Source organism: Asterias amurensis, chromosome 5 (assembly GCF_032118995.1).
Source record: "Asterias amurensis chromosome 5, ASM3211899v1".
In the NCBI taxonomy this organism is placed as follows: Eukaryota; Metazoa; Echinodermata; class Asteroidea; order Forcipulatida; family Asteriidae; genus Asterias; species Asterias amurensis.
In genome coordinates this window covers 12,882,830-12,895,401 of record NC_092652.1, presented here as the reverse complement: position 1 = coordinate 12,895,401, position 12,572 = coordinate 12,882,830, and the positions used below count along the sequence as shown (strand labels likewise).

The following is a 12,572-nucleotide window of genomic DNA, read 5'->3' as shown; positions in this document are numbered from 1 at the left end:
GAAAGAAAAGAAAACGGGCAAGTGTATACGATTTCACAAAAGCACGGTGAATTGTGTTGTGACCCTGCCCTCCACTTACCCCTGAGCAATCCTGAACAAGCGTTAAAATGAACTTCGGAGTTGGCAGTGACAAAGTTTAAAGTGCGCACACGTTTTTTGTTCAATTTTCTCTCCCAAACCTGCAATTGCTGCTTGAATACTTTGAGTTTGCAGCGGCAGTGCACTAGTCTTATAAAAGTCACTAAAAAGCACGCACACATGCGTGTATTAATCCTAACAATGTCTGTGTACACGCATTTACTATTGCAGCCGGTACCCAGAGGTAAGCTATTTTGCAATGACATTTTAGCGTGTCATTCTCAGTGTGGAAGGGCAACTCTTTTGCAATTTGCCTTAAAGTAAGGCCAGTGGAACTACATCATTTTGACGTTCAAAAGTGTTCATAAAAATGGGCAAAAACGGTCTTGTTGAACTGATGGATTTCCTTTTAAACAACTGTGGATTAGAAATGAGACTCATTCAAGGAATAAAAACGAAATGTAAAAAAAGGGTTTAACATTTTTTTTATCATGTTTTGTGCGACAATCTAGGCAGGTACACTTACCTCTCACATGTATCAAGGAAAATGGGTACATTGTTCAGTATTATTTCAAAACTATTATAATCTTCCTTCAATCAACTTCCACATTTCCATATTTACAAATGATTGATGATGATTATATGGTTGGAATGCCTTTCTATTTGTTCTTTCCCATAGTTACTAATACACGTATCTATCGTATTTGTTAAATGCTGAAGACATCTAGATTTTTGTTCAAAAAACAATTTGGGGGCATTCTGCTACATTTAAAGACCTTTTCGCACTACAAAAAATCTTGGTTTTGGACACGGATACGATCCGTGCCTTGTAATGCAGACTATACAACTTTTCAACATGGTGTCAATCACTGGATTGAGTGCTTTGTCCGTGGTTTAACCAACCCTGCTCAGGAGTTGGGTTAAAATATCTCGATCCATGTCCAAAGTTTCAACACGGATCAAATGTCAAAATGTGAACACTTTCTTGTTGATTTTTGATCCGTGTTGTGCGTTGCGCTGTTGTCGTTAAGCCTGTAAAGAAAATGAGCCCTGTAAAAGAAATCACTGCAAAGCATCACTATGCATAAAGCAATATGCGCTAGTACGCACCGACGCATGGTCTGCTTCAATCCATGTTAGACCTGGCAGTGTGAAACAATCGCACATTACACAAGTGTAACCCAAAAACTGATGTCGTGCAGAGTGGTTTGTAAGCGATGAAGTTTGTATCTGTGTTGAAATTTTACTGAGGCAACACAGACCCTAGCCCTTCATAGGACTCTTCCTCTGTGCTGTACACAAATACAGAGTCCTACATTAGGGATCGTTTCAGGGGTGGAACATTTTCAAAGCTTCATAAGTTAAATCTTACCTGCAAGATGCCACATTCACATTCCATCACTCACTCAAACATTTTTCTGCGGTAGGTTTTGCTTTCCATCTATTCCTCACAAATCAGTCATTTTCATGAAATAATGCAGCTCAAAGCGTAAAAAAATGCTTTAAATGTTTAATCGTATTCTCAAACATACTTTCCTGGTGCCGTGCGTACGCGTATGCCTATATGTACATGTACATTCGTGTGCAAGACGCAATACATAAATTTATGTAATTCTTGGTGCCCGTATCTTGATGCACAGCATTAACATGCAAATGCATGGCAGACTGTGAGAATACGATCAAAATGGGAATTTCTTAACGTTGGGAGCTGCATTATTGTACGAAAATGATGGACTTGTGAGGAATATTTGACGACCAAAACCCACCGCAGAAAAATGTATGCTGCCGCGGAATGTGAATTTGTGGAAATTAGTGGCTTCTTGCAGGTAAGATTTGAGTTATGAAGCTTTGAAAATGTTCCACCCCAGATATGGACCCTGATATCCAGGACGTCACTGTAGTCTAATACGAAAGTGTAAGGCCGCAAGGGCTACGCATACCCTATTAAACACGGATTGAAAGTGGATAGTGTGAAAAGGCCTATTGTATGGAAGCATGAAATTTCATCAGTATTGTACATGTAAGTGTGGTGATGAAAAGTTTACCATTAAATTATACCTTGAAATATTTGTAAACTGTGGGCTATAGTGATCACTTTATGAGATCAGGGAATCTGACCAAAATGTCTGAAGCATAATAACCACTACCCCTTTAATTGGGTGACAATAATGTATTTATTAGGGTTCATCCACTGGACTTGTTGTGAAGTTTGCTGATACAGAGAAGGAGAGGCAGATGCGTCGTATGCAGCAGTCGGTACCAGCTGGACCTGTGTCTGGATTCTTCAGTCCTACTCTATCCCTTACACCAATGGGAGGCTTGGGAGCTTATAGTGCATATGCTCAGGCAGTGAGTATGAAGGAGGTATTAAAATGGTTACATTTTACAATCTTTTATTCGTCATTTGAAAGTCACTGTGCATCTCGATTTTGATGTTTTTAAAATTAGAGTATGGATTTGGTACTGCAAATGAAATGTGAATGTTCCAACTTGTAACGTATTTTTAAGTGCAAGTACATGTTATCTGATTCAAACTATACAAAAAATGCTTGCACTTCAATTTCAGAAGGTTTTGAATTTCACAATTTATGCAGACACTTTTTTGTTGAAACAACTTATCATACTTTTCCTCATGGTTTTTGGCGAGCTGCGAAGCAGTGCGAGCCTATGTAATACCAATTTCCGTCGGGCGTCCGTCTCTCTGTCTCTCCGTCTGTCCGCCATCAGTGGAAATGTTAAAGTTTTTGATTTGAGTTGTTTTGGGTATGTACAAGCCCAAGTGAGATTGTTATATATACCTGCCAGTAATTTGGGGTAATTTTTCAACTATGTTTTCCAAATTTATTGAAGTTTTTGGAATAAATGAAATGTTACCAAGTTTTTTTCAAGCTCAAACATTGACATCTGGATTTTAAAGAACCAAACTCAAACATATATCTTAAAGTTTTGAAATACTTTGTGTAAACAAAAATCAGTCTCTCGGTCACTGGTTCCAGTTGAATGAGCTAAAGCAATGAAAACCTTAAATGCTCATTACTTCATACTTGTCAATGTGTACACCCCTTTGACAATCAGTTAATCAAGTGTTGTTTTTTTTGTGTCAGTCAGTGGATCGCCGTTCTAGTTATGAGTTGAAATTACCCTTTAGAAACATTTCAAACCCTTTTTTTTTTATATAAGTAACTGTCGAACAAAATTAAGATCCCACTGGCTTCTATGCATTGTGTAAACTGAAGTATGTTGTGACAAGTAAAACCCATACATTTATTTATATAATATTGGATGGCTTTGAAGGGGATACAAGAATATATTGCACGGGCTAAGACAATATTGCACGAGTCGAAGACGAGTGCAATATAGTCATAGCGTGTGCAATATATTCTTCTTTTCCCCCGAAAAAAAGCCATCCAATATTATTGTTATTATTTATATCAGGCTGAGGACTTGATCAAAACGCAACACTATTTTGGCTCACCTGATTCCAGATTTTCAAATTGAATTTTATTATGATTAATTCCTGCTCGAATGCTGTTCAATGACGCTGTTTTGTAGTGCTCGCCGTCTGTTTTTCTGACTTCCAGATAAAACTTTGAGAAAACACTCGCAAGCGTAAGCTTATCTTCTTGTCGGCATACTTTTTTCCCGTCAGAAAAGCTCTCAGAATATGTACTGCTTTTTTTGTGGCATTCGAGGTGTTTTCTTCGTCTTTGTTCTTCAAAAGTAAGTTCTTCAAAATCCTCTTCAGAAACCGAAGCGAATTTTGCGCCGCTAGTAGAAGGAGCCATTGTTGATGATTATTATCTGCAGCTGCGTTCACTGGTTAACAACTGGTTCTTGACTATATGGGAACCAGCGAAACCTTTTTAAAATGCCCGGATGGAGCAATGTTGAAGCAATATTGCTGTCTCCGGGAACTTTTACTGACACAATATTGCTGTCATCCGGGTACTTTTTACAAACGCATTCAATACGCTGATATATTTTTTGCCTTTGGAAGCCTGATATAAATAGTAATTGTATACACTTGTCAGTTTAAAATTTAAATGTGTACATGTATTTATGGTGATGAATTTCTTGTATATTATTCAACAAGTTTTATTTGCACTTTTATTTTGTCCTCTTAAGTTGGTAATGATGGTCTGAAATCAAATAACACTCAATTGTGTATGATCTTTTAATTTCACTTGTGTATAATAGTTTGAAATATTGTGTTTTTGTTGTAGTTTATGCAACAGCAGGCTGCTCTGATGGCATGTGGACAGACTATGGCTGCTACTGCCTACATGAACCCAATGTCTGCTGCATTGTCTGCAGCCCAAGTTCAACAAATGAATGCTAATATTGCTGCTGCTAATGGATTCACTGCTGGAACCACTGCTATGACTCCAACTGCTAGTGACTTTGCATGTAAGATATATCCAATATTAAGTAATTTGCTACCAACATTATGTTGAAAGGTATACATGTTTATCATTGATCTTTTAAGTGCTCCGAGCTTTGCTTGAACACCTTTTTAAAGATTTGAAATCAATCCACAATTTGGTCCCTGTATAACCCCTAGGCCTTCGAATTTAAAAAGTAATTATCTTCAAGAGCGCCCTCTTGTGTGACAAGCTTTTCTGCTGGAAACCTGTAGCAAGTTCCAAAAAGGTTTAAATTTAGCACACGCCCACCTCAATGTCTGGATAAGCTTCATGAAAAGATATTGTGTCATTGGTTTTGTTAGGCTTTAATCAAAAGTTTAAATCATTGGAACTAAAATTACCTTCTTGTATATCAATGTTTCCTACAAAGACAGGTTAAACAAATCTTGTCATTACATTTCACCAACTCTGCTGATTTGTACATGTCTGAACCAAACATCTGGGTTTTTTTAATGACAAAAATGATGTAACTTATTTGTTTAACTCCACTCAACACCGTACAGCATTTATCACTTCTGATACTCAGTTACATCGTGTACATAGAAGTTTGAAACGAGATGTCAAGATGGTTGTGACTTCCTGTTCAGCGGTTAGAAACCTTGTATTAAGCGCTATATAAATGCATTTATTATTATTTATTATTTATGGGAGACTACTTTTGTGAAGAGTATTTTCTAGTAGTTTATTTGATGTTTTTGATTGGATAGTTGCTGCTCCAGGTGCAGGACAAGCTACTGTGAATTGCACAACTCCATCCCTGCCATCACCCACCATGCCAACATATACCATGGCTCTACCAGCTAATGGTCAGAATAGTGAAGCTGTCTACACTAATGGTATACATCAATACACAGGAGAGTATGGTAAGAATAACAGCTACTCTACCTACATGCACATCTCAATACAGCTACAACTATTGTTTGCAAAATGCTACTTTAACATTTTCTGAGGATATTTTTCCTGCTCTCATATTGAACTACATGCCCTTCACATGCACAATTTGTGTGAAAGGTGCATGCCTCGTAGAGTTATACATGCTGCATCATGTACAAGGAGTTTTCCAGATAAAACAATTTGGAGCAAACACACAGTCATGTTTTGTTCAAGTGAAATGGTGAATTCCTAGTAATATCTCCTTTTAAAGTGTTAACTACAATACTGTTATAGTGTTATTCTGGTTTTAGAATGTAGTGATTGCTAGTGATGTGGTGCTTGATATCAGGTGTTGATTGATGGGTTAAGCTGTCTTGGTAATTGTCTGCTAGTGACATGTTCAGGTCATTGCATTTGAATGACAGGTTGGCATGTGCACCGACTTGAATGTTTTCATGTGTTTTTGTATTTTGGGCATCACTAGTTTGTACTTTGTATATTCTTAATGACTGTGAAGCAGTGTTCATATCAAATGGTGGAGGATGTTGTATTAATGCAGCACTAGTGATGTTATGGTTGTAATTGATGTTTTCATTCTGGAAATGGGTTTTTATTCATGTTCTTGTTTTGTTATGTCATTGGCAACACTAACCTTATGTCTTATTCTACTGATAAGTCCCAACTTAAGACAAAGTTGTCATTGGATAATCAGAGCTGCCAACTAGTACCATTTGTCCATACTTGTTTGATGAAAATCAAACAAGAATATGGATGTACAAATATGCGTTCCAAAATATAAATTTTGAGAAATATATATGTTTTATTGTTTGGATGTGAAAGAATTCACTCGAAAGTGCCGCAAAATTCTGACCAAATAACGCAGGAATGCAACTCTTCCGCGGATCAACCAACTTGAGTACTTTTTATTACAGTTTTTCCTTTAACAATAACACTCATTCAGCTTAAAATAATGAATACATATGTATGTTCTAAACATGTTTGTTCCACATTCCTTTTTTTTTTTCTTCATAATTCCTTGCCAACACAAACCTGTAGAATCACAACACTTGTTATAATGTGTTGCTTGATCGTCAATATCTCCATGTTTTTTTATACCCAAAGGAAATGTTGCTGTGAATTGTTTTGGTTCAAAGAGTCTAGTTTTATTAACCATGACTTTTATATCAGAACAACATTCAAGATAATAATTTTGCTTTTATTTAATTAGTTAGCTGTTTCGTTTGTTTTTGTTAAAGTTTTTTCAGCTGTTTCGTAGCGCAGCGCAGCGAAACAGCTCTTGTTTTTGTAAAAGTTTTTTTAATTCAGAACTCATGACTTTTTGCATGGTTCCTAAAGAGTAATTGCAACCAAACTTTCAATGATGAAAGGTATTGGTCCTATGATGATCCTAAAGCAAGGATGTCACGATGACATCATCACCTGTCACGTGACGCCATCTTAAATTTTTAAATTTAAAACATTTGAAAATCTATATCAAATCAGCCACAAAAGACCGTAGGTTTTTGTATGTGGCATTGGGTTGGAATAAATTAGGTCTTTATTTTATTTTGTGTGCGTGACCTCACATGACCTCTACTTCCAGGCGAAACCGGAAGTGCCCTCTAATTGAAAAGTGGCAAAAGTTATGAAGTTGCTTTCAACGATGTTAGTGTCTGGCAAGGGTAGGCAGTTCAAAAAAATAAAGATGACGTAACAAATTGCAACAGCGCCCTCTAGCGGCAGGTTGAAAACTCTTCAAAATGGACTTTTAAACGATGTGTGTGGTGATGTTTTGTGTAATCACTTCAAAATTTACACACACAGTGACTGTCAGGCAGGCATCATATGTATGAAGTTTCAGATCAATGACATCATGGGGGGTCACGTGACGCAGCCTAAAAGGTGCGTTTTTTGTCCTAATATAACTCGCGAAGTAATTATGCGAACATGTTGAAACTTGATGGGTTGTTAGATATTGGCAAGTTCTCGTGAATTATAAAATGACGTCATAATGACGTCATCACACAATTTTTGCACCTTTAAGTCATAAATTGCTATCTGAACATGGTATAATCCAAATTATAGTTTTATTTATGCCAGATTGAGCAATTTGCTTTGAAAACACAACAAATTTCAAACTCAGTTGAGAATATTTAAAATCTCATTGACGAAACAGCTATGCATTTGTGCACAAATGCAACCATGTCTACTAGTTTATTACTTTTTTACGAAACGGCTCTCGTTTTTGTTTAAGTTTTTTTAATTATTTATTTTATTTGTGTGTTTCAGTACTCGCGGTTTTTTGCATGGTTCCTAAAGAGCAATTGCAACCAAACTTTCAGTGATGAAGGTATTGGTCCTATGATGATCCTAAAGCAAGGATGTCACGATGACAACATCACCTGTCACGTGAGTCGTGACGCCATCTTAAATTTAAAACATTTGAAAATCTATATCAAATCACCAACAAAAGACCATAGGTTTTTGTTTGTGGGATTGAGTTGGAATAAATTAGGTCTTTATTTTATTTTGTGTGCGAGACCTCACATGACCTCTACTTCCGGTCGCAACCGGAAGTGCCCTCTAATTGAAAAGTGGCAAAAGTTATGAAGTTGTTTTCAACGATGGAAGTGTCTGGCAAGGGTGGGCAGTTAGAAAAAAAATAACGATGACGTCACAAATTGCAACAGCGCCCTCTAGCGGCAGGTTGAAAACTCTTCAAAATTGAATTTTTGAAGAAATGTGTGGTGAAGTTTTTGTAATCACTTCAAAATTTTACACACATGTTGATCGTCAGGCAGCCGTCATATGTGTGAAGTTTCAGATTGATGACGTCACCAGAGGTCACGTGACATGGCATTAAAGGTGCACTTTTTGAAATTGTATATCTCCCCAAGTAATAATGCGATCATGTTGAAACTTAATAGATTGTTAGATATTGGCAAGTTCTTGTGAATTGTGCAATGACGTCATGATGACGTCACCACATGATTTTTTATGATTTTTTTTAAAAATGTTTGCACCTATAAGTCATAAATTGCTGTCTGAACATGGTGTAATCCAAGTTATTTTTTAAAATAGGCTGGATTGGTCGTAACTGCTTTGATGCCAAGAGAATTTCAAATTCAGTTGAGAAATTTGGAAATGTTATTAATGAAACAGTTCTGCATTTGTGCACAAATGCAATCATGTCTAGTTTAGTGATACTAACATGATTTATGCTGATATTTTTATTGAAAGTATACTGTACATTTTTGTGCACATGGGTGGGTAAGAAATAATATAAAATCAAAGTCATCTCACTTTGCAACTTGGAAATTAAAAACATGTACAATGTATGTGCAAAGTTGACATGGTTGACACTATACAATACAGAAAGCTGTGATGAGATTATATGAATTTTCATTGGGATTTCATTTATTCCCGTCCCGTTCATTATCCCCCCTTGTGCCCTTGTATGCATTTTTGCAATGTTCTTTGATTTGTGCAAATTGCTGTACTGCGGGTCCCACTAAATGTGTTTGCGTAAACTTTTTAGGCATGTTTATTCACTTTGTAATAGTTTGCTTCGAGGGGGTAACAAAGAGGTGTGGGTGCCACAAGGTTTTAAAATAACAATTAATGCCATTGTCCCTCCGTAGAGAGAAAAGTGCAGTTCCCTCCCATGTACCAGGTACCACTGTGTCCATTAACCCTGTCCAAAAATTGATTTCCCATTCAGTTTATCATTTTCTGTCCCCTATCATTTAGAAGTCATTTTCTTGTTTCTCATCCTGAATTATTTCCCCAGCCCTGTTAATTTTGTCCCCTTCTACTCAATCTAGTGCTTATTCTTTGTTGGTCCCATCAATGTTTTCCAGTTTTGCGCGGGTTCCGCTAATGGTTTTTTCCCTGTCCCATTTGTACCCTGTTTGATTAATTCAATTTGTCCCTGTGCCGGACCCCCGTCCCACTTAGTGCTGTGTGTCCCCTTCTCTCTACGTCCCACATGCTCGTACAGCTGCCTCTGATCCCGGCCCCCCCTTCTCTCTACGTCCCACATGCTCGTACAGCTGCCTCTGATCCCGGCCCCCCCTTCTCTCTACGTCCCACATGCTCGTACAGCTGCCTCTGATCCCGGCCCTGTGATTCTGTGAGTAGCAACACACATTCAAAGAAGAAAACCAATGGGTGCTTTCGCAAAAAAAGGAAAACCGAAGGAGGGTCAACAGGAGAGTGCCATATAGAGAAGATGGAAGCTGAATAGCATGCAATGTATATATGAACAAATACTCCTTAATGATCAAGGCATACATTTCTGTGAAGCAAAAGTGCGCTGTTATATTTTTATTTAGCTTGCTTTATGGAAACAAAACCCAAACAGGTTTATTTTATCCCCAGCATAAATGTAAATTAAATATATAAATATAATATTAAATTGAATTGAATTGAATTGTTTTATTCATCAAGTATAAAAATATGAAATTTTAATTCCAATTGTACATCAAAAGAAAAAATGTTAAAATGTAAAAAAGTGCACTAGAGATAGTTGCATACCAAAGAAAACAATAACATTTATAAAAAAGACATTAAAATTTATAAAAAAACATCATCTAAAAAATGGTAATGGTCCAAACTAAAAAGAGGCAAAATTGCACAAGAAATAACAGATAAAATAAGACAATAAGTGTAGTTCATGAAGATTTCATGGCGCATTGTTTTTCACTTCAAGCACTGGTTTGGACCTTATACATGTACATGCCATATGACATGTTTTGATTAGTCAAAACCTTTTCAATGTCATGCGGATTGTGAAAATCCCTGATATTGTTCAGGAGCAGTGTACATGTATGCATGTTATTTCTTGAATTATTGTTTCAAGTGATTTAATCTACAGTGTACATGCAATCCTGATAGCGTCTTCATAGTGCCATTGTTCAAGTTTTGTGTTCATGTTGTGGTAATATAAGTATCTGTTGAATTCAAGGCTGACTTTCAATCCAATTTTGTTTGATCAAGAAAAGTTTAGAACATTTTATAATAGTCGTGGTTCAGGATTTGTGGTGTTTTTTTTTATAAATATTATAGACATTTGATACATTATTTTTCTGATGTAGCCGCAATGGTACAGCTATTGTGCCTCATACAGTCAAAGGGCTGAGATCAAAGAGTTTGGATGACTGGGATTGTAGGGAGGCTCACTCAAACCAGGAAGGCATTTACTCCTTGGTAAAGGAAATTGAGGAAATTGTAAAGTTCTACTGTAGCATTTCAAGGGCACCAAGGCAATGCCTTCAATGCCTCTGTGAAGTATTAGGGCTGCTCCACATTACCAGACATTCTTAGCTTTAACATACATTGTATGAACAAATTTAAAACAATCTCAGTCATTGGTCACCACTTAAGTGCAGTTTAAAATGACACTACATCTATGAAGTGTGGAAATTATAGAAAATATGATTATCCTCCTATCCTATATATTGTACTATGAAATAACGTTAATAATATATTAAGGTAGTCTGGATTTGAGGAAATTGCGGGGAGCGTGAGTCACGTAACGGAACATTATAGACTTTATTATTCTAACAAAATTGACAACATATTTAAAAGTAGTCAAATTGTTTCAGACTGGCTAAAAACATTTATTTATGAACCTACCTTTTGTTGTTGTTTGTTTACTCCTTGACTGAGTCAACGCAACTCCGGCAATGGAGCGCAATCATATGCCCGCAATCGGGCATATGCCCGCAATCGGGCACAAATTAGCAATGTGCGAATGTTCCCAATTGGACGTCCAGGCAGATCGTTCCCGTTGGAACGTTCCCAAGGGAATGGTCAAAATATCATGCCACCGTGTCCCAATGGGCATGCGGACGTTCCTGACTTTTGAGACGCTCCCTAAGCTTGGGCGGTTACTTCGGTTCAACCCGGTTCCAAATTGAGAACCGGACCCGGGGGTCCACTCTTCTGTGGTACCCAGTACCCGCTTTTGTCGGTTTCAATTTCAAAAGACTGAGTCCCAATTATAAATGACCCTGTGGAGCCTGTCCTGGGACCAAACCGGCTCTAAAAAATGAGGCTTGATGTTGAAAGCATTGACTGCAGATACACTGCAAAGGCTTCAAGCCGACATGAGTAACAAATATCACATGTGGCTGCATGTACAACCATGGAGGTAGAATGTACAACACAGTACACACAGGCCTCCATGCATATAGGCATCTACAACCACATTCTGTACAAAGCAGATGGGTAACTACTGTGGTGGAGACTGAGTTTGTATTTGGTGGCAAAGGCACAAACTCTGCTACTCAGCGATGGAAGTGAGTGTAAGAAAATTGGCCTGCAGCTTATTGCCAAGATGGAAGTCATTTGCTTCAACATCAACAATTGGGGATGTGAAAATCAACACCAAGGATCGTGCTACCCTGGCTGTACAAATTGAGTTCAAGTATCTTTGGTTTAAAAAAGTACTTCAAGAACATTGGCTCCTACATCAGCTGGACAGACAGAGAAATCCAAGTGAGAAAAGCACAGGCTTGGGGGTCTGCCAAAACCTTAAGAAGGTCTGGAAGTATCTGATGCTTATAAACTCAAATGAGCATTACTCCCTGCATCTTTTAAGTCGATTCTACTCCCTATGGCTCAGAGGTGTGTAGCCTTATTACATGTATGAAAAGCAAGAGGCTTGACTGCACAGCAGACTTGCATGATGAGGATGACTCTTGAGCTGGAGGGATAAAGTCAGGAACGAAGTGCTGTAAGGGAATCAGAACCAGGCATCTATGATTGCTAGTATTTCAAATCACATGTATTGTCCATTGAGTTTCAACGTTCATTTTAGTTAAAGAGGAAAGACAAACATTCTCACAAAATGTTCCGGTATTTTTTGTTATCTTTTTGGCCTTTATTCACTGTGAATCAACCAAAACTTGGCAGTCGGTACTGCCTTGGCATGCTGTAATCTTGTACTTAACTCTCATGCAGGACACAATGGTGGCAGGCTGGCTGCCCATCCATCTCCCATACACAATGGTGGCAGGCTGGCTGCCCATCCATCTCCCATACACAATGGTGGCAGGCTGGCTGCCCATCCATCTCCCATACACAATGGATGGTGTCTGCAGGAAGCATCCTTGGACATTTTTTAACATTGGTTTATCCAGTTTCTGTTTGTATGGCCTTTATGCCCCCACTGGCGAGTTTGCCTTGTTCTTC

The 12,572-nt window shown here is 37.7% G+C and overlaps 1 protein-coding gene across 7 annotated transcripts in view; it reads left to right on the top strand.

Moving 5' to 3' along the window:
- LOC139936975 (CUGBP Elav-like family member 3-A) overlaps window positions 1–12,572 on the top strand; it is a 45,938-nt gene that overhangs the window by 16,546 nt on the left and 16,820 nt on the right. For 4 of the 7 annotated variants that reach the window (XM_071931873.1, XM_071931872.1, XM_071931870.1 and 1 more), the window contains exons 6-8: window positions 2,260–2,442; window positions 4,302–4,485; window positions 5,210–5,365. In XM_071931873.1, the coding sequence (XP_071787974.1) occupies window positions 2,260–2,442; window positions 4,302–4,485; window positions 5,210–5,365 (523 nt within the window). The remainder of the gene's footprint in view (window positions 1–2,259; window positions 2,443–4,301; window positions 4,486–5,209; window positions 5,366–12,572) is intronic. The other 3 variants (XM_071931871.1, XM_071931868.1, XM_071931869.1) reach the window with 2 other exon arrangements.